Genomic DNA, 22266 nt, shown 5'->3' on the forward strand with positions numbered 1-22266 from the left:
TGAAGTTTTCTTTGGGATTCACACACAAAATTCAGAGCAATTGTATTGCCTCCACCTGGCTCTCAAAGCAGCTAACGTGCTAACGGTGCTAACGCGCTAACGGTACTAACGCGCTAACGGTACTAACGGCGCAAACAGTTCTGAAAGAGCTAACAGTGACTACGCTCACATGCTCACTTATCATGATAATTCAGAATATAATAATATTGTGAATTTGATATGGTTCCTATAAACATCATATTCCATTTGGATATTGAATGAGTTCTTACAGCGAAGGGTTCTTTTAGAGAAGGTGTTTGAGGGAATGAAAGAGGGAGGCTGAGTTCACAACAAGTCCTCCACCTCTGGAGAAAACACACAAGCTGCTCCTGTTGTTCCACTTTTTTATGTTCTGACGTGATAAAGAGAGAACGGAGTCAACGTGGGCTTCACTGGTGATGAGGATGACACATGGGGCTGTTTTGCATTGATCTGAATATGCATCTGAATAAGAATATTAGTGGAACACTAGTCTATTTTGGAAAATAAGGGCAAAAAACGTATTTATCTCTACATGGATAATAGTAGTTTGGTGCTATATTAATATTCAGAATGAATCCGAGAACCTTTAACCAAATCCATAATCATTCTGGCACACACGTCACACAGAGTGGATGCAATGTGGCTGACGGATAATTCTGCACAGTAATCTTCACATTGTGTTCAGTAACGCTGGAATTAAATATTAAAGTCACGTGATCTCACAGGTCCACACGGACGCTTTGTATCTGTGTCACTTATCATTGCATTCCCAAACTTGTGAGACTCAGATTGTGTTTCAGGAAACAAAACACCTTCTCCAGAACAATTCCTCCAAAGCCCAGTCAGCTGTACCTACTTCTCATACCTTTGCGAAGAATTGTGTCAGTGGGTCTCACAGAGCAGCGGTACCACAATGCACTCGCTAAACTATCGCACTGTTTAATTACAAAGTGACAAAAAAAAACAAAAAAACACAATCCAACAGATGGGTGAATATGCGATGATAAAATGTGTTGAATTCCGTGTAATTACTGTGAATTATTTACTAAATCGCTCATTTGGCTCAGAAAAAAAACATTCAGAGAATCAGAATCAGAGAAACAGAAAACGGGTTTATTGCCAAATACGTTAACACATTCAAGGAGTTTGGTGATTAGTGCATAACAATTAACACAGTGTAATAGTATAAGACCCAATTTAAAAACAAGAATATGAAAATTCACAGTAGAATAAACAAACAAACTAAGACTACGTTAATATAAGTCTGTAAGCCTGTTGATAAAATGTCATAGAGTGGAAAGTGTTTCAACATTGTCCTGAATTCAAATATTAGTGTCAGCATTGTCCACTGCCCTTATAAATGACAATAGAGTCATAAATAAACCAATAAACGACGTGGCTAAAGTCTCCCTTTTATCTGAGTGTCCTCCGGAGCTCCTGGACCTCATAAAGACAGCAAGGACAGCGTCCAGGTGCAGCAGTGTGGGAGGAGAACACATTTTAATTGGACCCACAAGGTCAGATGACAAAAGGTTACTGTCGTAAACTGGTGCAACTCTTACTAATTCCACACAGTATGTTCCACAATACTGTGACACATTTTCAATAAAATTACGTAAAGTACTTTTAATTTTTGTTTCTTCACATTTACGGTATATTCCTGTATTTTGAAAAAAACAGTTCAATACTGTTAGAAAATGTCTGCATCTTTACAGAAATGTATTATAGTGAACTCTGGAATACCCTTTTTATTCAGAATTTTTTACACACACACACACACACACACACACACACACACACACACACACACACACATATATATCATTTTTAATTGCCTAACCAAATGGAAATATTGCTCCAATTACACAGTAGATAGACTTTGCCTCATGTTTCAGTCTGAAGTCACAAACTCACCATTCAAAGGCAAATCAGATATGAAAGCAATAATCTTATTTGCTACAGGAAGTCATTTTCTCTCAACACAGTTTCAGGCAACTTGAATCTTGCGGTGTATCATGTGAAACACGCACATAACTGGAAATATCTGAGCTGAATAGCAAATTAAATTATTAAAATGACATATTAGTAACGATAAATAACTTTTGACTTTGTGTTATCTATATAAAAATGATTAAAAAAAAGTACTGCACAATACTGCATTTTAAAAATAGTAATTTCTTTATTTTACAAATATTATATAGTCTTAAATACTGAAGGATAACAAATATTTTCAACGCTACATTAAACATTGGAAATTTAAAATGTAAATATAACCGACGGCCTCTCACACATACCATAAAAAATATAAAAATAAGTCATAACTTTCTGAACCACCCATAGTTAAGTCATAGCAGAGTCCGAACTGTAAATTTAAAATGTATAATAAACATCACATGCCCAGAAACAGCAGGTTCAACACTTCTCTTCATATTCTGCAGCATGAATCATCAACGTGTTACAAAGACATTATTGCATTGTGTTTCGCCTGTAGATACAAATTTAACTCCACAATATTAAAGTTGTGTTGCTTTGACAGCTGTGTCCTCATCTCTCGTCATGGCGGGATTGTCGTACATCTCCAGACTCTTCTTGCTGTTCTTTCTCACCTTCTCATCCTCGTCTTTTTTGCAGCACTTGCAGCAGCAGCAGCAGCGTTTGCCGCAGAAGCCAAAGACGGAGGTCACCGCGGCGTCCCAGGGCTTCATAGAGTGCAGGGGCCGGGGCAAAAAGTCCCAGTTGCGGAGGCACTTGGGCAGGAAGCGGGGACAGCGAGACTGCATCACGTTGACGACGATCACAAAGACGACCAACACGACGATGGGCACGCCGACGCCGACCAGGACTTGCCAGCCGGCCAGCGACAGGCCGAACACGCTCAGGGGGAAAACCAAGAAACACAGGAAGAGGTAGAGGGCGGCGAACCAGCGGTATTCAGCCGTATGGTTCCCCAGCCCTCTGGCCAACCTGATGGGCAGCCGTGTGAAGGGGATCGGATACCACAGTAAGATACCCATGATGTTGAAGAAGAAATGGCAAAGTGCAATCTAGAAGAAAACACACATGGCAGTCAAACAAGGCTGTCAAATATTAATGACCAGAACATGCTTCGAGTTAAAAGCAACGCAATTGGCAGAAAATAACGTTGGCATTGAGCGTTTCGGCAAAACCAACGTCCAACGTTTCTGAACCAAAAACACGCTTCATATCATCCTCGTCTCACGCTTGCAGAACATCACAATGCCTCTCAGAACTCTTTGAAAGGATTGGTTTAATTGGTTATGGTTTCTAAAAACCATTTGAGTTTGAGTATAAATTAATAACCTAACAACGTGACTAGCATAAGTAGATAATTAAATAGTCCTTGGTTGACTTTCTTACGTAACAAACATTAAGTCAACATTTACTTTTGGACACGAATGGCGGTCTCCTAAGTGAAAGTCATGTTTTTGTTGGACCCGCCCTCTATGATACAACATTATATTGTGTAGCTTTGTAGTGAGGATAACAAGTTATGTTTCCAATTCACTTATTTCTAAATATTTAAAAGCAACAGGTTTTTGATTATTCTCCTGTCTGGCATGCAGCTGTTATTGTGAATATTTGGACCAACCTACAAAGGGATCAAAGCTATTACAATTCATCATCTGGGGACCATGAATATCTGTACGGAAGTTCGTCGGCAATCCATCAATTAGTAGTTGAGATATTTTCACTAAAAACCCCAAAATAGTGATGGTTTGAGGAAAAGTCAGGCGATCACCAAAGTCTGTAGGATTCATCCTCTGGGGAGCATGCATGTTTTTCCATGTGCTTTAATTGCATTCCATCCAACAGTTGGGGAGATATTTCAGTTTGGACCCAAGAGCAGTATTGCCATCCACAGACCCACGCTGCTAGCATGGCTAAAAACAGGCACACAAGGGAACCTTTGTACTGCGTCTCACCTGCAGGGAGTTTGATAGTGTTTCTGCGGGGCTAGCCATAGCGGCTAGTATAGCCGTGGTTGTCGTACCAATGTTTGAGCCCAGCGTCAGAGGATAAGCTCTCTCGAGGCTGATGACACCAATACCTGGTGAAAGAAGATCGACGAGATATAAATCATGGTGTGAATATATATTTTAAAAAAAAGACATTTTAAGAACGTGTTAGGTAATCAATGACTTACCAACGAGAGGAGTTATAGCGGAGGTGAAGACGGAGCTGCTCTGAACGATGAAGGTCATCCCCGCTCCCACCATGATTGCAATGTAGCCCGTGACCCAAGCGAAGGGGAAGGGGAAGTCTGTAGTCAAACAGAAACACCGGAGGTGAGCGACAAACCTGGTGAAGTGAGCCCACGGTGTTTTATCACCGCAGTGTTTGAGCCCGAGCTTTCTCCGTCACACGTAAGGACCGCTGGGCCCTGTAGGCGAGCCCAGAAGCAGCAGGGAGGCCGTACAGGCCGGAGAGAGCAACGCCGATCATTATTACATTTTTTTTCTTACCTGTGTTGAGCACCTTCTTGATGATGACAGCCATCTGTCCCTTCAGCATGGAGTTGAGCAGCTTGACGATAAGGATGAGGCAGGTGCAGAGGGTGAGCAGAGACAGAGCCAGGAGAATGAGGCCCACGGCCAGGTCCGGCAAGTTAACGTTAACGAAGATGTGTTTGCCTGCAGCGGACGGTCAAAAGAGACGATCGGCATTAAAAGCGTCCGCTCAAGGCTTGACTTACGTTACGGCTAAATATAGCCTCATGTGCATGACTCACTTCAGAGCGAACCGTTCTTTGATAAATGGAGCCGATAAAACAGCATGTTGTGAAAAAAGACCCGTTTCTGATCTCAATGAGTGGTTATGCTATTTATAAAACCAAACTCAAAGGCATTTATTTTAATTGTTTTTATCTTGCTATTACTGCTTAGTCTTGAAACTTGAAAGCATTTTTTGTTTCTTTATCTTTTCATCCTTAAAAAAAATATATTTTACCCTTTTTTCAAGTAAGACTATTAATATCTAATAGTGGAGGTATCTACATAAGCCATTTATGTCTTCTAACCTCTCCTGGACAATGTTCAAACTTGTTTACATTTTTCACTGTCATTATATATAAGTGTCTATGTGCAAATAGACAATTATAGAAAGCTATGTCCCGTCCCTCAAACTCCCCACCTATAGGAGACCGCTTCCGTAGTTCTTCCAACCCAAAAGAAAACCTTCTCCTAAACCCTAAAACTAAGTTGTGTCCCGTGAACACGGACGTTTATTTTGAAAAGACTGTATGCGTTGTAACGAGCAAACACGCGTTGCTGAAAAAGCCCGAAAAATCAGGAGTAACTTTTCGTAACGTATACAAGCAGTTGCGCGAGGATACGGTTGAACAGTGATACTCGTTACCCAGGGGAAGTTGTAAGGAGGTATTTCTAAACCGTGGAGCTAAAATTAGTAGAGTACGTTAGCACATCGCTAACTAGCGTTAGCACCTCTATGCTACACTTTAGCTTCTATCTTTATCTTTTATAACCTGTTTTTTTGTTTTTCTGCTGCTGAATCAGTTTGACTCCCCTGAATATACCCTTGAAACACATATCGCAGCCCCTTCTGTCTGCGTTCGATAGTATTTCTTCAGGGAGTGCAGTTAATGACAGCGTGGGCTCCATGCTAACGTGGCTCTTGACAGCTTGAACGGTCACGTGGCCACTCAGGTGCTTCAGTGAGGCAGCATGAATAGACGCATTGAGCAGGTAGACGGGTCAAGGGAGGGTTTTTTTAGCTGAGTCACCGTAACAACTCAAAGGTAGTCATTGTTCGAACATCAGAAGGTCTGGATGAAGGAGGTTGTTGTGTCTCGTATGTCACTGAGCTTCAGTGGATCAGATAATCCTAACTGCTTTGTAAATGTTCGTTCTTTTCTCTCTTTTCCTCCCGGCTGACAGAAGCACGCTTACATTTCTCTTGGTAATCGGTCCAAGACGAGTTCATCTGGGTCCAGGTCAGGTTTCCTTCGTCCCAGCAGACGGAACCAACGGTGCAGTTGCCCACTGTCGCGTTCCAGAAAGTCTGCAGGCAAAAAAAACAAAAAAACAAAAACAAAACTGCTTTAAATGCAGGAGCAGCAATAATTAAGAAGTCAGTGATAATCCTTAAATTGCCACACAACATTCCACCTTTGATAAAATAACACACCTTCAAAGCAATGATCTAACGATGCAATCACTGTGGTCACAATGCAAGAAGGACAACATCAATGATTAACAGGAAGAAGCAGAGCTTCACCACGGCTTCATCATATGTTTTCACTGCAGCCGTGTTGTGTTCAGTGTGCGGCAAACTAATAATTTTAGGCATGTTGATTTCTCACCGTGTTGACCTCTTTTTTGCACCATACTTTGATCAGACTCATGTTTCTGGCTGCTGGGTTGCCGGTAGCAATGGCAGTGATGACGGATTTGTCCAGCTAAGAAAACACATAAATACATCGTCTTTGTAAAAAAAAAAAAAGTTCTTTATGTTAATTGTGTCATGTTTCCTGATGATTCCGGGGGCCACTGACTGTACCTGGATGATGGAGTCGGTGAGGGGGTCCGTGATGACGTTGAGCAGGTCGGGGGCGTCCTCTCCGCCCTGGATGTTGAAGGACTTGATAATGATGTCGGTGAGTTTGTACAGAACGCCCGTGGCGACTTCCAGGGGCAGGAGGATCAGCACCGACAGCCAGTTGAAGAAGTCGTGCACCGTGGCGCCGGCGAAGGCCCTGGGAGTGGAGGGAAACGCGCTCTTTGTTAGCGGAGTTATTCGGGTTTATCTTCGTCCCCATCTTCATGATGATCACATGCTCTGGTTTACCTGCGGAACTCGTTTCGGTCTCCTGCCTGCATCATCGCCACGATCGTGTTGGTGACCGATGTTCCGATGTTGGCGCCCATGATGATCGGCACCGCAGACTGGACGTCCAGCACTGAGGAAAAGTACCGCCGCTGTGTTCATGTGTTGTACTACATATGAGACGACAAAGACCCCCCCACCACTTCTTCTACATAGGAGCAACATTGTTGTATGTTTCTTTGTAGTTGTTTCGCCGCATCTCTGTGGTTTTGCATCTCTATGGCTCTTTGTAGTTGACTTGTGTCTCTTTGTAGTTTTTCCTGTGTCTTTGCACATGTTTAGCTGCGTCTCTCTGAGGTATCGTGACTCTTTGTGGTTCTTTTGAGTCACTTTGTAATTGGTTTGGTCTTTTTGTAGTTATTTTTTGTCTGTGGTTGTTTTTCTCCCTTTTGTAATAGTCTTGCATTTCTTTGTGTTACGTGTCTCTTTGTACTCTTTATGTGTCTTGTTGTAGTTCTTATGTGTCTCTTGCAGTTATGTGTCTCTTTGTATTTATTCTGTGTCTCTTTGTATTTATTCTGTGTCTCTTTGTATTTATTTAGTGTCTCTTTGTAGTTGTTGTGTCTCTTTGTAGTTGCTTTGTGTCTCGTTGTTTCTTGTGGTCATTTTGAGTCTTTGAGAGACATTTTGGAGGTGAAGAACACTTAGGGCCCCTGTGCCCCGGTCAGCACGTTCAGTAATCCATCCATGCATGCTCGTGTCTGCATAGACATGTTGACAAAAATGTAAGTGTGTGTGTGTGTGTGTGTCCGACTTACATCCAGAGGACACCATGCTGACCACAATAGAGGAGGAGGTGCTGGAGCTCTGCACCAGCACTGTGACTAACACCCCGATCACCAGCCCGGCCACAGGGTTGGACAATATCACATTGTCCTGGAAGATGTCACCAGCAACTTTGCCTGTACACACACACACACACACACACACACACACACACAACCTCAGGTCAAAAAACACAGCGCTGCATGCACATTACATAAGCAGCGCTTTTGTTGGCCCTGGCATTATCAAGGAGATAAAGTAAATGTGCAGTGATGGGGGGTGATAAAGACTCGAGATATTAAATGCTATTCTGTGAATTTACCTCCGACTAGCTGGAAGGCCGAGCTGAGAACATCCAGCGAGCAGATAAACAAGTAGAGAAGTCCGAGCAGCATTATGGTCTTCAAGATACCAGTCAGCACCCTCATAATCTTCCCTTTTGTATCCAGGTCTGTAAGGAAACATACAAAGTACTGACTCAGAGTCGGGGTTTTTCTTTTTGTAAAGGTCGTTCGCGCGGTCCGGAGGCCCCCGGCTCGCTGCCTCACCTGACCACTTGACCCCGGTGTCTGTGAGCTCCGGGAGATCCCAGGGGTCGTCTGCGTCTGGGTCCTCGTTCACCAGGTCCACGGTGGAGTACGCCGGCAGGATGGCGACATCTTTAACCGGAGCGGCGTCGGCGTCTAGGGAGGGGAGGGACAGCAGCACAGTTTTGAGAGGGTTTTTTTAAAAAAAAATGTTTTAAAGTGTCTGAGAGAAAAAGGGACGTACCGAGAGTCGGGGAGGAATTGGTCCCCACCTGTGGTCTTGGAGCCATGGCGGTCTGAGGAAGGGAAAAGTCACAATTAAAAAGTTATATGATTAAATTATAGACAGCTTTTTTTTTTTATAGAAAAAACAGGTTCATTAATGGAGCAGAAGTTGATAAAGTGGAAATTTGTCCAAGCCAGCTTTTCAGAATAAAAGGACTCTTTCAATGCAGTGATTTTTATTCTATAAACAATCTGTAGCATTTATAAAAAGACAATAGCCTCGACTTCAACTAGTGGAACTGGATCTCAAAAATCACTGTTATAAAAATAAGAAATAACACTTTAAAAAAAAGCGCACACACACACACACACACACACACACACACACACACACACACACACACACACACACACACACACACACACACACACACACACACAGAAACCCCGACAAGACTTTACCAGATAACTTCAATACAAATCTACAGAAGTTCCACATCATCTCGGACACGCACTACCTCCTCCTCCTCTAATCAATTCGACAAATGTCCCCCGGTAGCAGCGAGTCCTCACGCGGCCCCGCTAATGGTGATGGTGGACGAGCGGTACGCACCTGCAGCGGAGCGCCGTGAGCGGAGAGCGGGAGGCGCTTTAGTCTACCTGGGGTTACCTGTTGCTCTCCTCCGGGACGGAGCGCTGCTTTTATAGCGCGGCGCCGAGCACGAGCACGAGCACACACTTACACACACTCACACACGTGGTTCAAAGGTCGTGCACACATGTGCAGGGTGCAAGAGGCTGCGAGGTGCATTTATCTGTGCGATAAAGGCAATGTAATGGTTTTATTAATTATGAGGAGGGCTGGAAACGATACGCAGTATTAGGATTATTAGTGTTGAAAGGGGAGGAAATGTGAGCCACAGCAGCTTCTTTTTCTATTTATTATGTTTTATAATAATAATATGTTGACTTCAGTGAGGCATCAGCTGAATACATAAAGTAAAGTATTTGTATAAACACCTGTTAACGCCCGTTTAGTCTCAGCAGCAGGTCCAACCAAAGGCTCAGGTAGTGGACCAACACTGTAGTGACATAGAGGAAGCTGCCCCCTGGTGGCTGTAAGTGCTAAGACACTAAGCTGCAGACATGTATGTTGTTCATTTTCATCTATTTTCGTCTCTTTATGTCATTTTTAAAGAAATGTTTTTAGCTGTTTTTAACGATGAGAGTCTGTCCTCGGTGGTCTTATGTTGTGAAACTTCTACGCTTCCATCTTGACCCCTGTTCTAAATCTCAGTGGAATAAATCCTGCATGAATAAATGATGACTTTATTTTTATTTTGACAAAAAATACTGTTTTTTTTAAATGTCTTCACGACAGTTTTTTATGTTTAATGCTCATTTTTTTGTCTATTTCCCATTATTATGAAGGATTTTGTGCAGTATGTCATAACTCATGACCATACAGAGACCATAAACTGTAACGAGGGCTCACAAATAGACAATATCACATCATCATTCATGTTTTTATTAGGCTCTGCGTCATATCGACTCTTTGTCTTTGCAAAGTTGTCATGCACGCTGTCGTTAAATGTTAATTCTACACATTTTGATATATATATCTATATATATAGATATATAGATATCTATATATATAAATATATAGATATATATATATATTAACTCATATGTCACACTGGAGCACCAGCATTTCATTTCAGCAGATATGTTGGTATTCACAACCATAACTGTTACATAAACACAATGCATCATCACACAGGTCTGATAGTACAGGTGTACACACGTTTGCAGCACGTGCACACACACACACACACACACACACACACACACACACACACACACACACACACTCGCCTGTGCACACATCTGCTGCTCATTAGTCTGAGTTTATAGCGAGAGATACGACCGTAACGACATATTACATGTAAAATCAACGGTATGAATATGAGGTCAATGATTAATCTCTGTTTCAGTTACTCCCAAACCGTCAATAAAAGGTTGTATTTAAAGCTGCACTAAACAAGAGTTCACTCAGTCCAACTTTAAAGATTCATGTCGGGTGTAAGAGCGCGGCTCGATGTTCCTCTAAATGTGGAGGTTTCAGAAAGAACCAGTGCACTTAATCTTCTTCTTCTTCTTCTTCTTCTTCTTCTTCTTCTTCTTCTTCTTCTCAAGCTGGATGGAAACAAACACACCAGTTATCTTGAAACAATTAGAGTAAAATGACCTTTTTTTGAGAGATAGTAACTTGACATCTGAGCTGATTCTGGCTTCTTAACAGCAGTTTATAACCAGCGTCATTATGCTGTATTATTTTACTGCACAGCCAATAAGACTGGCTCCATCAGGCTCCATCAGGCTCACAGTGTTCAGCCAAACAAACACAACAGCATGAAACAATCACTGCAAACCATAAACGATAAACAAATCCAAACATATTAGATTTTATGATTGTGTCAGAAGTATCAAACGTTCACAAAAGTAGTAGTAGTTTGGTTTACATATTGATGAATAAATGTATATACGTGTTAAATAAATAACATAATTAACCTTTTCTGATTCTGATACAATGTCCACATAAAAGATGTGCAAAATCTGAACTGTGATTTAGATTTGTTTTATTTTTTGGATTATTAATCTTTTGAACTCGACGAGCAGCAAACTGTGCATGAATACCATAAAGAACACACGATAAACGTTGTATTGTTGTTCATTTCAGCAAAATTAATTATAGCAATCGTGTCTTTTGTTGAGAGTATAATGTCAATTTAATTAATTCTTCAGATATTGCGTAACTGAGTCATTATTACAGGCTGCTGATTGTTTTGCAGATAAGACATCACGGATTAAATACCGATTTGTAATAAGTTACTGATAATTGAGCTTCTGTGCAGTTATTGGCTCCAGCGCCGGCTCTGACCTCAACCTCCATCTCGGTGCACCCGGGGAACCCGACGCGAGTCTAAAGGAAAGCGCCCAGGAGTGGCTCCGTTTTACGATCCCCCGGGTTGTTTATTGACTGAAGCCATGAGCTTTTTCCTCCTCGTGTGGCATCAGAAGACCCAAAGATCAGCTGAGGTTTACCTTTCACCTTTGGAACGCCGCGCTCGCCGCCCCTCCACCCGCACCACAATCAAAACACCTTCCTGTCATCGAGCATTTATTAAAATGCCAACAGTTAAAACTTTTTAAGAAAACACATGGTGACATATTTGTCTAATTTCCTGCTTCCCAGTCTTGTCCTCGTGTGCTCCAACGAGTTGTTGTGTTCCTTGTTGCTATGGTACCGGAGTCAATGATTGGCCCGCGAGGTCGCCGGGTTGATGCCACCCGTCTGCCATGCTGGCACGGTCCACGCAGGGTCAGGCTCCCTGTAGCGCTGCTGCCAGTGGGCTTGAGCTGAGATCCATAAAACCATAAGAACTCAGCGGTTAGAGAACCCGTCCAGACCGGAGGGCGGGCCTCAGTAATCCAGGTTACTACCAGAGGGAACACGGACGTCTACGTGACGGAGAGTCTGAAAGCAACCAACACCAACAGACACGATTCAAAGACACGATCCTTGAAGACAAAGACGGACCCGTTTGTTTCAAACATGCAAACAAGCAAACACTTCCCCAACTCATCACAGTTTAATTAAACAGCAGCACAACCAGCAGTGTGTTCTGATGGTTAACCTTTCAGTTTCAGTGTTAATTTTTTAATTATTAAGACACCCTCTAATCTGTATTTTAATTATTTCTATGTTTAAGTCCGTCTATCTAACAACAACTGGCTATTGTGCTTCCTTTATGACACAATGACAAACTAAATGAAATGCAGAAATATGTAATCTGTTAATTAAATAATGATGTGTGACTGATGTACATGACCGGTTATGTTTATTAAGTTTGCTTCAGCACCTTTCTTCTGGTTGATGTTCTGTTTTATCTATAAGTCGAGTTTATTCACATAAAACATCATCAGAAAGACGTCGTTCAAGGTCGTGTAAATACAGTTAAAAGCATGTAAGGGCCAAGAGATTAGAAAACACAAAACAAGCTGAAATAGAATGAGACAGATAATACAAATAAAAGTCTTCATCTTTGATCTAACAGATGTGAGAGCTGCAGCTGACCTGTGATTTTCTGGGGCTTCAGAAAAATAAAATGTGAAAAAAAACCATGTAGCGCTACTTTATTTCAAATTTCTGCTCAGATCTGAGTCTGCAGGTCACACTGGATCAGATGGAAGAGGAGTGAGAGGAACACAAAGTGCTCAAACAGAGAAGTCTTCAGTCTGGGTTTAAAGGAGCTGAGGGTCTCAGCAGACCTGCAGCTTTCTGGGACTTTGTTCCAGATATGTGGAGCAGAAGAACCGAACGCTGCTCCTCCGTGTTTAGTTCTGACTCTGGGACCAGAAAGTAGACCTGTCCCAGACCACCTAAAGGGGGTCGGGATGGTTCATGAGGTAGCAGCAGATCCCTAAACCATTCAGAGCTTTATAAAGCAACAGCAGGCAGTTCAGGTTGAGGTCTGACTCCATAACTCCACCTCGGTTTCTGTCTGTGGTTAAAACTCTCTGTGGTTAAACGTCACAGAGTTTGGTTCCTCCGTCCTCCGGTCCGTCCACTGGATGGAGCTGCTGTGAAGCCGCCAGGACTCAGCAGCTCCACTCGTCCTCCAGCAGATGGAGATGAAGACTTCACGGTCTCGAGTCTTCATGTCACAGTTTATTAAGTGTTCGGATGATTCATTTTAAACACTACATCAAAGGGATGGGAACACATTAATGCACCAATAAGTACAACACAGTAATAGAATATATATATATCGCTGTAAAAGGGTCCATCACTTCAGGTGCTTTGATGCCAGTACTTTAGTACTCTCACTGTACTAGAGTCTTCCTACACAGAGGTATAGATGATTTGGTTTGATAGTACTTTGTAATAAACAAATGAGGTTTGTGTTTTAACATGTGACGTACATAACAATTAAATGAATCTTTCTCTTTGAGTTATCAAAGCACTTAAATCTGTTTTTAAAGGGAAAGAATACAAGTAAAAGTCCTACTTTCAAAATATTGCTGAAGTAAAAACATGTAATATGTATATAATATATATAATAAGATAATATAGTATTATCCCAAAAAATATTTTAAGTGTCAAAAGTAGATGGATTACTTTTACTGACTACTGAACTTTCACTTAGTGCTGATGAAATAAAATAATAAACATTAATAATTCTGTGACATCGATTGCAATGCAGGCGCAACAATGTACAACCAGAGACGCGCTGATAAAAGACAAAAGGTTTATTGTACTAAACTTTTCAGACCCTGATATGAAACAATGAACAGAGAAAATATTCATTACTGATCCATTGGAGTCCAGTAGTTCCTCAGTATCGCAGCATGACCTGAAGAGAAAACACGACTTATTGATTATGAAATCTTTCATATTTATCGGTGACATTTGAGGCTCACGCGAGCTCCGTGGAGATCGACGACTCACGTCACTGAGCCAGTCGGTGAAGGCGGAGGTGCGGGTGAAGACGGTGGGTTTCTTCGCTTCGTTGCAGACTCGAGAGGACACGAAGCTGGTGACGCCCTGGACGTACCAGCGACCGTCCCCACCCAAACAGTTGAGAGGACCGCCGGAGTCTCCCTGAGACAAGAAACACAGCAAAAGTCAAACACCCGACCACTCGATCGCAGCGGGAAGTAGACGTCTGACAGGAACGCAGGCGGCCTCACGCACGTTGCATCCGGATACGGCGTCGCCTCCGGCACAGATCATGGTGCTCTTGACGTTGATGCCCCACCAGTCGCTGCGACTGCACACGCCGTGCTCCATCACCGGCAGCAAGGCCTGCTGCAGCTTATCGGGCATGGGGCCGTGGGCTGAGACACAAGGAGGACCAAGGAAATGCATCAAGGCAGAGTAGAGAAGAGTGTTGGGCGACTCACGTTAAGGATGCGAACGCTTCTTCCATCGCAAAGCCAACCACAAAATGTCAAAGTGACGGAGTCATTGAGGGATTAGTAACTGTAATGATGTGAAAGTATTCACATGACTTAGTGACGTATCACACGGAAATGCCAAATGCGATTGCGAATATAATTTCTCAAGGGCTTTTATTGTGAAAGGTAAGAACGGAAGGTGTGAATCTGGTCCGCGCTGCCTTTGTCAAATTAAAAGGAGTAATAGAAGTTCGGTTCAGACTAATTTGCCTCTAACTTTTAATATTTTCCACCAGATTGATCCATTTTTTATGATTGTCCTATGGAGATAATACATGTTATTCTCCTGGTGTCCACTAGGGGCATCACTGCTGTATTATAGAGATAACACATGTTATTCTCCTGGTGTCCACTAGGGGCATCACTGCTGTATTATGGATATAATACATGTTATTCTCCTGGTGTCCACTAGGGGCATCATTGCTGTATTATGGAGATAATATATGTTATTCTCCTGGTGTCCACTAGGGGCATCACTGCTGTATTATGGAGATAATATATGTTATTCTCCTGGTGTCCACTAGGGGCATCACTGCTGTATTATAGAGATAATACATGTTATTCTCCTGGTGTCCACTAGGGGCATCACTGCTGTATTATAGAGATAATACATGTTATTCTCCTGGTGTCCACTAGGGGCATCACTGCTGTATTATGGAGCACTACAGCGTCTTATCCCAGACTGTGAAAATAAAAACAACCTAGCATTTAGTATACAAACTTAAAGCTTTAAAGGATTAAATGGTTAAAAACAAATGGAAAATAATATTAACATATCATTTTACAACAGTTTTTTTGACCCAGACAATTTTGGTCATCAGAGCAATTTTGTCTTGACCAGGGTTAATATCAGGGTTAATATCAACCATTGCTCACATTATATGTTCACACTAAGGCAACACCTCTCTGAGCCTTCATGTTGTACACAAGTGAAACACGGCAATGATCTGCAGGATGACGGGTGAAGACGCAGTGACTTTACTGTAAAGGTTTCCCCAGCCGGAGATGTAACACGGTGCTCCGTGGACGGGGATCTCTCCAGCCTCTGGAAGACAAGCTACACCAACGCTGTCATTCATGATGGGGCTCTTATCCAGTTTCAGCAGGGCAAGATCATTGCTGTGAGAAAAAAGAAGCATTGTTATCGTTAGATTTTCAGCGATTGAAGAGGCGAACCATCTAAGATAACTCATTCAGACTATATCTATAGTCTTTATTGATAACATTAATTTGTTGGATTCCTTTAAACGGTAGGTTGTTTGTTCAGTTTGGGGGTTAAGTAGGGATTCCAGATACCCAAATGTAGTTTTTCACGATATGTCCCTTTAAGTCATTCCACTAGTGATTCAAAAACAAGGGAATTTGTTGATTTTACTGTCTAAAATAAACTCACCCATCAGCCACAAAATCAATGTCCCACATCGGGTGTACGACGATGCGCAGAATGTCTCTGATCTGTTCAGTGCCCTCCTGCTGGCTCATGTCGTGCTCTCCCAACACCACGCGGTACACGTCACCTGGCCTGTACGACACACCTCACGTCAGATTACATCGCCCTCACATCATTCTGCATCGCACAGCAGCTACGGCGTCGTATTGTTAGTCACCCGATGCAGTGTCCAGCCGTCAGCACCCAGCGAGGTCCAATCAGAGTCCCTCCGCAAGTGTGATGGAAACGGCTGCCGTGCTTCACCTGCAAGGAGATCTGAGCAAAAACATATTTAATCGTTAAAATGTAATTCTAAATCAGAGAATAGAGCTCTTTTCTGTTAGTAAACATGATGAAGTCTGTGGGTGGAGCATAGGTGGAGGCAGAATAATTGTCAGGATGCATAAGTGAACGCTGGCTAGCAAGTATCTGTCAATATGTACAGTCTCTAAAGGTGTGTTCACGCCAAACGGGTTAATCGTGGGGACCATTATTTCGCCAGAGAAGGGGAGTGGCTTATCGCTCTGGAAGCCATCCATCTCTCTCATAGCTTAGCCTGTTAGCAACATTTCCTCTCCATCTTTCTAACAGTTTAGCCTGTTAGCAACATTTCCTCTGCATCTTTCTAACAGTTTAGCCTGTTAGCAACATTTCTCTCCATCTTGCTAACAGTTTAGCCTGTTAGCAACATTTCCTCTCCATCTTTCTAACAGTTTAGCCTGTTAGCAACATTTTCTCTCCATCTTGCTAACAGTTTAGCCTGTTAGCAACATTTTCTCTCCATCTCTCCAACAGTTCAGCCTATGAGCAACATTTTCTCTGCATCTTTATAACAGTTTAGCTTGCTGCACTGCTAGCTGAGGGGGTTAGCAGAAAGCTAAGCTAATCTATGAGCAACGTTTCCCTCAATCTCTGAAACGCTATGCCGATATTGCAGCTCGCTGGAATCCTGAATCACAGTTTATCATGTCAAACGTATGCAATTTCGTTTCTACCAAAACAACGCGGCAAGATGACATTTTTCGACGCGTAACTTTAGCCCACTACTCTGAAGGTGATTCGTGTTTTCCTCCGGTCTTTCCTTTGTTTTGCCTCCAGCTAACGCCGTGACGTATTCATGACGTCGCCTGTAAAGTGGTCTACAGTTAACTGTGTTGGCTAAGAAATCAAAACATGAAGCTCACACTACCTGCCAAGGCCAGCTGTGGGGGTGAGCATCTTCTCCATTCACCACCCTGTTGGTATTAGGCTTAACAGCAGGTGCACCACATCCAAAAACTACAAACACAAACTGAAATTAGTCAATCTTATTGTCTGTGTCACTTTGACTTCTCCGGTTAAGCCTCATACTCACCATATGCCACCAGAAGCAGCAGGAGAGCCACAGTCTGCATCATGGTGTCAGTCTGAAGACACACACACACAGCTTCAGCTCTCTTATACCTCCTCCGTCCGTCCGCCTGTCCGTCAACCAAAGCACAGAACACACTGAACCCGTGGAACACCGTTATCAGCGTCCACCGCCGATTGTGGCTGAGAAAAACGTTGTGTTCCACAGGTGCATATGTCACATATGATGATCTGTCCATGCATGGGAAAAAAACGTGTTCACATACATGTGATGTGTCTGTACAGATAATGTCCCGGTACACCACTCTGCAGTAAAATAGAAGAGAATAGAAGACACAAGTAAAAGCGTAAACTAGAGATTCAGGGAGTTCAGTTTAGGATTGATGACAATTCTAGAATTCTTAAATAATTAAGTATGATTATGAGTAAAAGTCCTATCTTCAAAATATTGCTAAAAATAAAACTAGTATTATTAGAAAAACAAGTTGCTCATTATGCAGGGTGGACACTGAGTACTTTTACTTTTGGGAGTACACACTGTAGTATTGCTACTTTTACTTAAAGCTACAACGAGGAACTTTCATTTTGTGTTGGTTCTGTTGGTCCCTGTGGACTAAAGCTGTAGTGTCTCTGAGCACCAGAGTCCTTTAAGCAGGGTCTGACAGTCTGCCCCGCTCAGTCCTGGTTCTGGTTCTCCCGTTGCCTTCCTTCCCTCCAGCAGGTCCAGCAATACGTCCTGGATCTCCAGCAGAGAGGAGAAGCTCTGTTCCTGGAGGAGGAGGAGGAGGAGACGCTGCTGCTACCAGGAGCAGAGCTCTCCTCCTCCCTCCGGAGCTCCGACTGCAGGTCCAAGGTGAAGCCGTATCTGGGTCTGTCCACAGTGGACCGGTCTCCGCTGGAGGCCCCGCTGGAGTCTGAGCTTAAGGAGTTTCTGGTGAACCTGCATGAGTTCATCTGGTTTCACCAGAATCTGACTTGGTGGCTCTGATGACGAGCATTAAGAACAACTCTATAGAAACAGACCATCTTCTCTCTGATGGTCTGGTTAACTGATGGAGGTCTGATAGAGGACCAGGACTACACTGAGACTGGTTATAACTAGTAAAAGCTCCTCACAGCCTCTTTAAGTATAAAAGATCTTCTTCCACCTCTTGTTGTCAAACAGGAATGTGTGCAATTGTACATCTCTGCAGCAGCATTGCAGAGTTAGCGTTAATGTAAACTGCAAGGGGGAAAAAAAACCTCAACAATACTGCTGACATTAAACATGAAACAGTGATCCCTGGGAAGCTCATTCCCAAAAATATCACCAAAAACAAATCAATAGTTTGCATACCGCTGCATGAAAAAGCCTGAACACACAGAACAAACTGTTCCTGGAGTGAAACTGTGGTGTTTGTGAAAATGAGAGTAGCTGAAGTAGCAACTCTGAAGTGAGAGAACCGGGGAGGAGAGGAAACCGAGACGGGGGGTTTCGTGTCGTCAGCTGTCTCGCTGCTCAGCCTACTGCGAGAAATACATTTTCGTCCCGCGACCACAGAACTGGATAGCTTTGGGTTACCTTCAAGAGAAACAGTCCCGTAACAACTTTCTCTGCTTTAATAACATGTTATACATCCACGAAAGGGGCCCACGGTCCTGCTGGACCTGGACCCAATTCTTCACGCCTCGCTGAGACAGTATCCCTCCCTCCTGAGGGAGAACGGATATCGCTCTCCGGAGAAGACGGCGTGCATCTATAAATTTCCCCCTTTTTTTTTTTAGGAGGCAAATCAAATCAATAGTGCCTCCACAGCTAAGAGGCTTTGCTTGTTTTCCCGCCGTGTTAAGATAATTCCCTACACCAGACATCGCAGGGAGATTTATGAAGCTGACATGTGCTGCGTGTTTGCATAACATAGCAATGACAGAACTGTGAATAATTCGGATTAGGGCTGCAGCTCACCAGGAATTAACCAGCGACGCCGCCGTTTACAGGAGGTCAGTCAGGTGGGAGTCGTTCGTTCTGAATGAGTGAGTGAGTAAAACAATAAATTCTATAAAGTTAAACGGTGGGGAAATTAATCAGTGGTCATCTTTAAATCATTTTAATGTTATTTTACAAGAGACACATTTTGCAGTTTTTAGCATTTTGCTGTACACACACGCAGCAATTTACAGTTACATCAATCAAAGTTAATACAACGCCATCAAATAACTATGATAGAAACATACGGACTGATTTACATCTTCAAATGTGATTAATAGTCACAACAGTCCAGAGAGAGCAGCTCTGTGAGGCTGTGTTTAGGGACAGTGATGCTTTAGGCTAAATGCTAACGTCAGCATGCTAACATGCTCAGAATAGATGCCAAAATGTTGATTTTTTAAGCAGGTACCTTTTTACAAATTGGTCACCGAAAAAGCTTCTAATACAACAAAAATGCATGTTGGTTCGGTTTTGGGGGAAACGTATTTTGACGTATCACAATAGTAAAACTATTTTTATAAAAACCTAACCAAGTAGTTTTATCGCATTTTTGTTTTAGTTTGAATTTACAACTTTAGTTCGTCTGGTAGAAAATACATTTTCCTCTAAACTAATTGAGAATGCAGTTTATGGGAATGTTTATTTGTAGAAGACAGGGATGAGTTTCTACAGAATGTTGGCGTGTTATCTTGCTAACGTTTGCTAATTAGCACTTAGCGAATAATACAGGTGAGGCTGATTGTCGCTATAGTTCTGCAGGAATTCTAGAAATCCGGGTGCTAGATTGAAAACGTGAAAAATAAAAAAAGGGATCATCAAAGTTATGACAATTCATCCTGAGCCTTAAGTGCTTTTATCATGTCTGTTTATTGCTTGTGTTGTTTGTAAAATGTCAAGATGAACGCCTCATCTACTGCAAATCAAATAAATAACATCACTTAAGTCCAGTCGATGTCCACATTATCAGAAATGATTTCTACATCATAGTACACTACATAACATTTTATAGCATGGTACAGTTTTGTGCGATAAAATGGCTGGAAAAAATATAGTTTGGTGTAAAGTTATACGAGTTGTTCCTAAACCGCCCGCATGTATAATAAGCCTTTTATTGTTTTTTCTACCGTGTAAAAAAAATCCCATCAAAACATTGTTCTGCTGCACTACGTAAATCGATATCTCCGAGGAGAAATGCCACTGAAGCAGGCCTGCTTTTTATTCCCGTGGTCGACAGAGATAAATTATCTGAGACCAGCCAGCGCTGTTTAAAGCCAAGTATATATCTCCCAAGGTTTTCAGATATGTCAAAAATATCTGACGAGTGCAGCCTGGAGACGGAGGAAACGCTGCCAATTAGACCTTTGCAACATAAATCACACTTTTACTGCTGTCACGATCAAGTGGCCAATATTCCGTTCGTTCCAGTCGCGGAGGAGAAGAATATCAGTCATTAATAGGAGGCATAAAGTAGGCTGAATAAATGCGTAGCACATGCAGTTCGTTCACGATATCACCTTTCACCACAGGAGGTGATGCGTGAACATGATGTTATTTGGTTGAACGCTCACAGGGTATCTCCCAGTGATTCATACGATTGTTTCCTAAGAGGGCAGAAACGCACAGTATAAAGGAAAAGGTCTGATATTTATGTGTACTTATTCGCTTCCTAGATAATAAGATTGGTAGCTAAAGATAGCTAACGATTAGCTTAGCTTAAAATGTGTTTGTGTACACAACCTTGTGTAGTACAGAGTACACAAGCACGATATACTGTGTTAACCGGTGAGCGGTTTCGTTAGCTTTAGCTGGAGCCACGCTAGCTGTAGGTAAGCTAGCTAGCTTGTATCGGAAGCTCTAGCTTAAATATGAGGCACTAGCTTCAGAGAGTGAGGTGTCAATCTTCTTCTTCTACCTCTTGTCAAGAAAGCGAATACGCTTTATTTCCCCAAAATGTAAAAATGAGTCCTTTAACACAAACGGGTTCAGAGATATTTCACAGCTCGACGTGAATCAAATCCACGCCTTCCTTCGGCTCCCTGTGGCTATTTCGGTACCATCCGGTTTTCTCACGTCTCCTGTTTTTTCACAGGATGGTTGCTGGTGAGGAAGAAGCAGAGTGAAGTCCGCCTTCAGGCTCCAGTCAGAGATGATTATGTCTGCTAGTAGCACAAAAAAGAAGCCTTCGGCTGAGGGTTTTTTTTATTTTTTTTGACATGCAATCCTCTTCTCCCGACTACTGAGACGCTCCGCTGTGTTCTCTGTCAGGGTGGACGGGATGATTTTAATCTAATTACTGCAGCAGATGTTGGTTTCCGAGTACATTTAAAAAATAGAAGAAAAAAAAAACATTTACTCAGCCGTGAAAAGTCGAGTGAGTAATTCGTCTCTCAGCCGTGCGATATTATTTCACACTTAGCTGCGCGGGCTGTCTCCGGTGGACACCGCATCACTGGTGGTTAAGCGCTGCGTTCAATGGCACTTTAGCAGTGTGAGGGTCCCCGCTTCAAATGCATTTCTTACACAAAGAATTAGAAGAATGTCAAACATCACCGCTGTTATGTCAATGTTACATATTGAGGCGTCGCTTTACATTTGGACGGACTTGGCCACGGTTCCCAGGTTAAGGTCATTCGGGCATGTTGGCAACATGAAAGGGGATGTTTGAGCTCGTTGTTGAAAGACGAAAATCAAAGCCAAATTTGTTTTGTACCTTCAGGTTGTCTTGTTCTAATGGTGAGGTCATTGTCGTAAGGAAGAACAACTTCTAATGTCCTTTGTTGTCTTTCGTGGACCCTCGAGCCTAGCAAATAAAAAAGCAGAGGAAAAGAAAGAGAGCCGTTCACACCGAGGCAGTTGGTAATTGGCAGTGATGGATGAAGGGACTCCTAAATCCAGATAAACTGCTCTGGGCAGAGCAGCTGGAGCTTTCCACGACACTCTATTTTCTCTTTGTGTCTTCAACCATCATCGTCTTTTATTTCACACTCTTGATGATCCGACCTTAACACCTCGGACCCCCCGCCGGTCAGCTCAGAAAAAGTGAGTTTTTACTAGTAATCGACTCCATTTGGGGACCTTTGGGGCTCCTGTGGAGC

The 22266-nt window shown here is 42.6% G+C and overlaps 2 protein-coding genes across 2 annotated transcripts; both read right to left on the reverse strand.

Annotated features, from left to right (window-relative positions):
- Nucleotides 1–2176: 2176 nt before the first annotated feature.
- slc34a2b (solute carrier family 34 member 2b) lies at nt 2177–9061 on the reverse strand. The gene is made up of 13 exons (XM_068725416.1): nt 9016–9061; nt 8422–8473; nt 8199–8333; nt 7973–8101; nt 7644–7787; nt 6847–6958; nt 6559–6754; nt 6362–6457; nt 5949–6060; nt 4506–4673; nt 4187–4303; nt 3966–4090; nt 2177–3065 (listed from the first exon to the last, which is right to left on the reverse strand). The coding sequence occupies exons 2-13, from the start codon at nt 8465–8467 to the stop codon at nt 2535–2537; spliced, it is 1911 nt and encodes a 636-aa protein (XP_068581517.1). The 5' UTR covers nt 8468–8473; nt 9016–9061; the 3' UTR covers nt 2177–2534.
- Nucleotides 9062–13700: 4639 nt separating this feature from the next.
- Nucleotides 13701–17333, reverse strand: LOC137883826 (chymotrypsin-like elastase family member 3B). Its single transcript, XM_068725477.1, has 8 exons — nt 17207–17333; nt 17042–17130; nt 16031–16128; nt 15817–15945; nt 15406–15542; nt 14161–14303; nt 13915–14067; nt 13701–13819 (listed from the first exon to the last, which is right to left on the reverse strand). Exons 1-8 carry the CDS (start codon nt 17247–17249, stop codon nt 13802–13804), a joined length of 810 nt encoding a protein of 269 aa, XP_068581578.1. The 5' UTR covers nt 17250–17333; the 3' UTR covers nt 13701–13801.
- Nucleotides 17334–22266: the final 4933 nt, after the last annotated feature.

This window comes from Cebidichthys violaceus, unplaced genomic scaffold (assembly GCF_023349555.1).
Source record: "Cebidichthys violaceus isolate CVI_PGR_0920_01 unplaced genomic scaffold, fCebVio1.0.p SCAF_35, whole genome shotgun sequence".
NCBI classification, from domain to species: Eukaryota; Metazoa; Chordata; class Actinopteri; order Perciformes; family Stichaeidae; genus Cebidichthys; species Cebidichthys violaceus.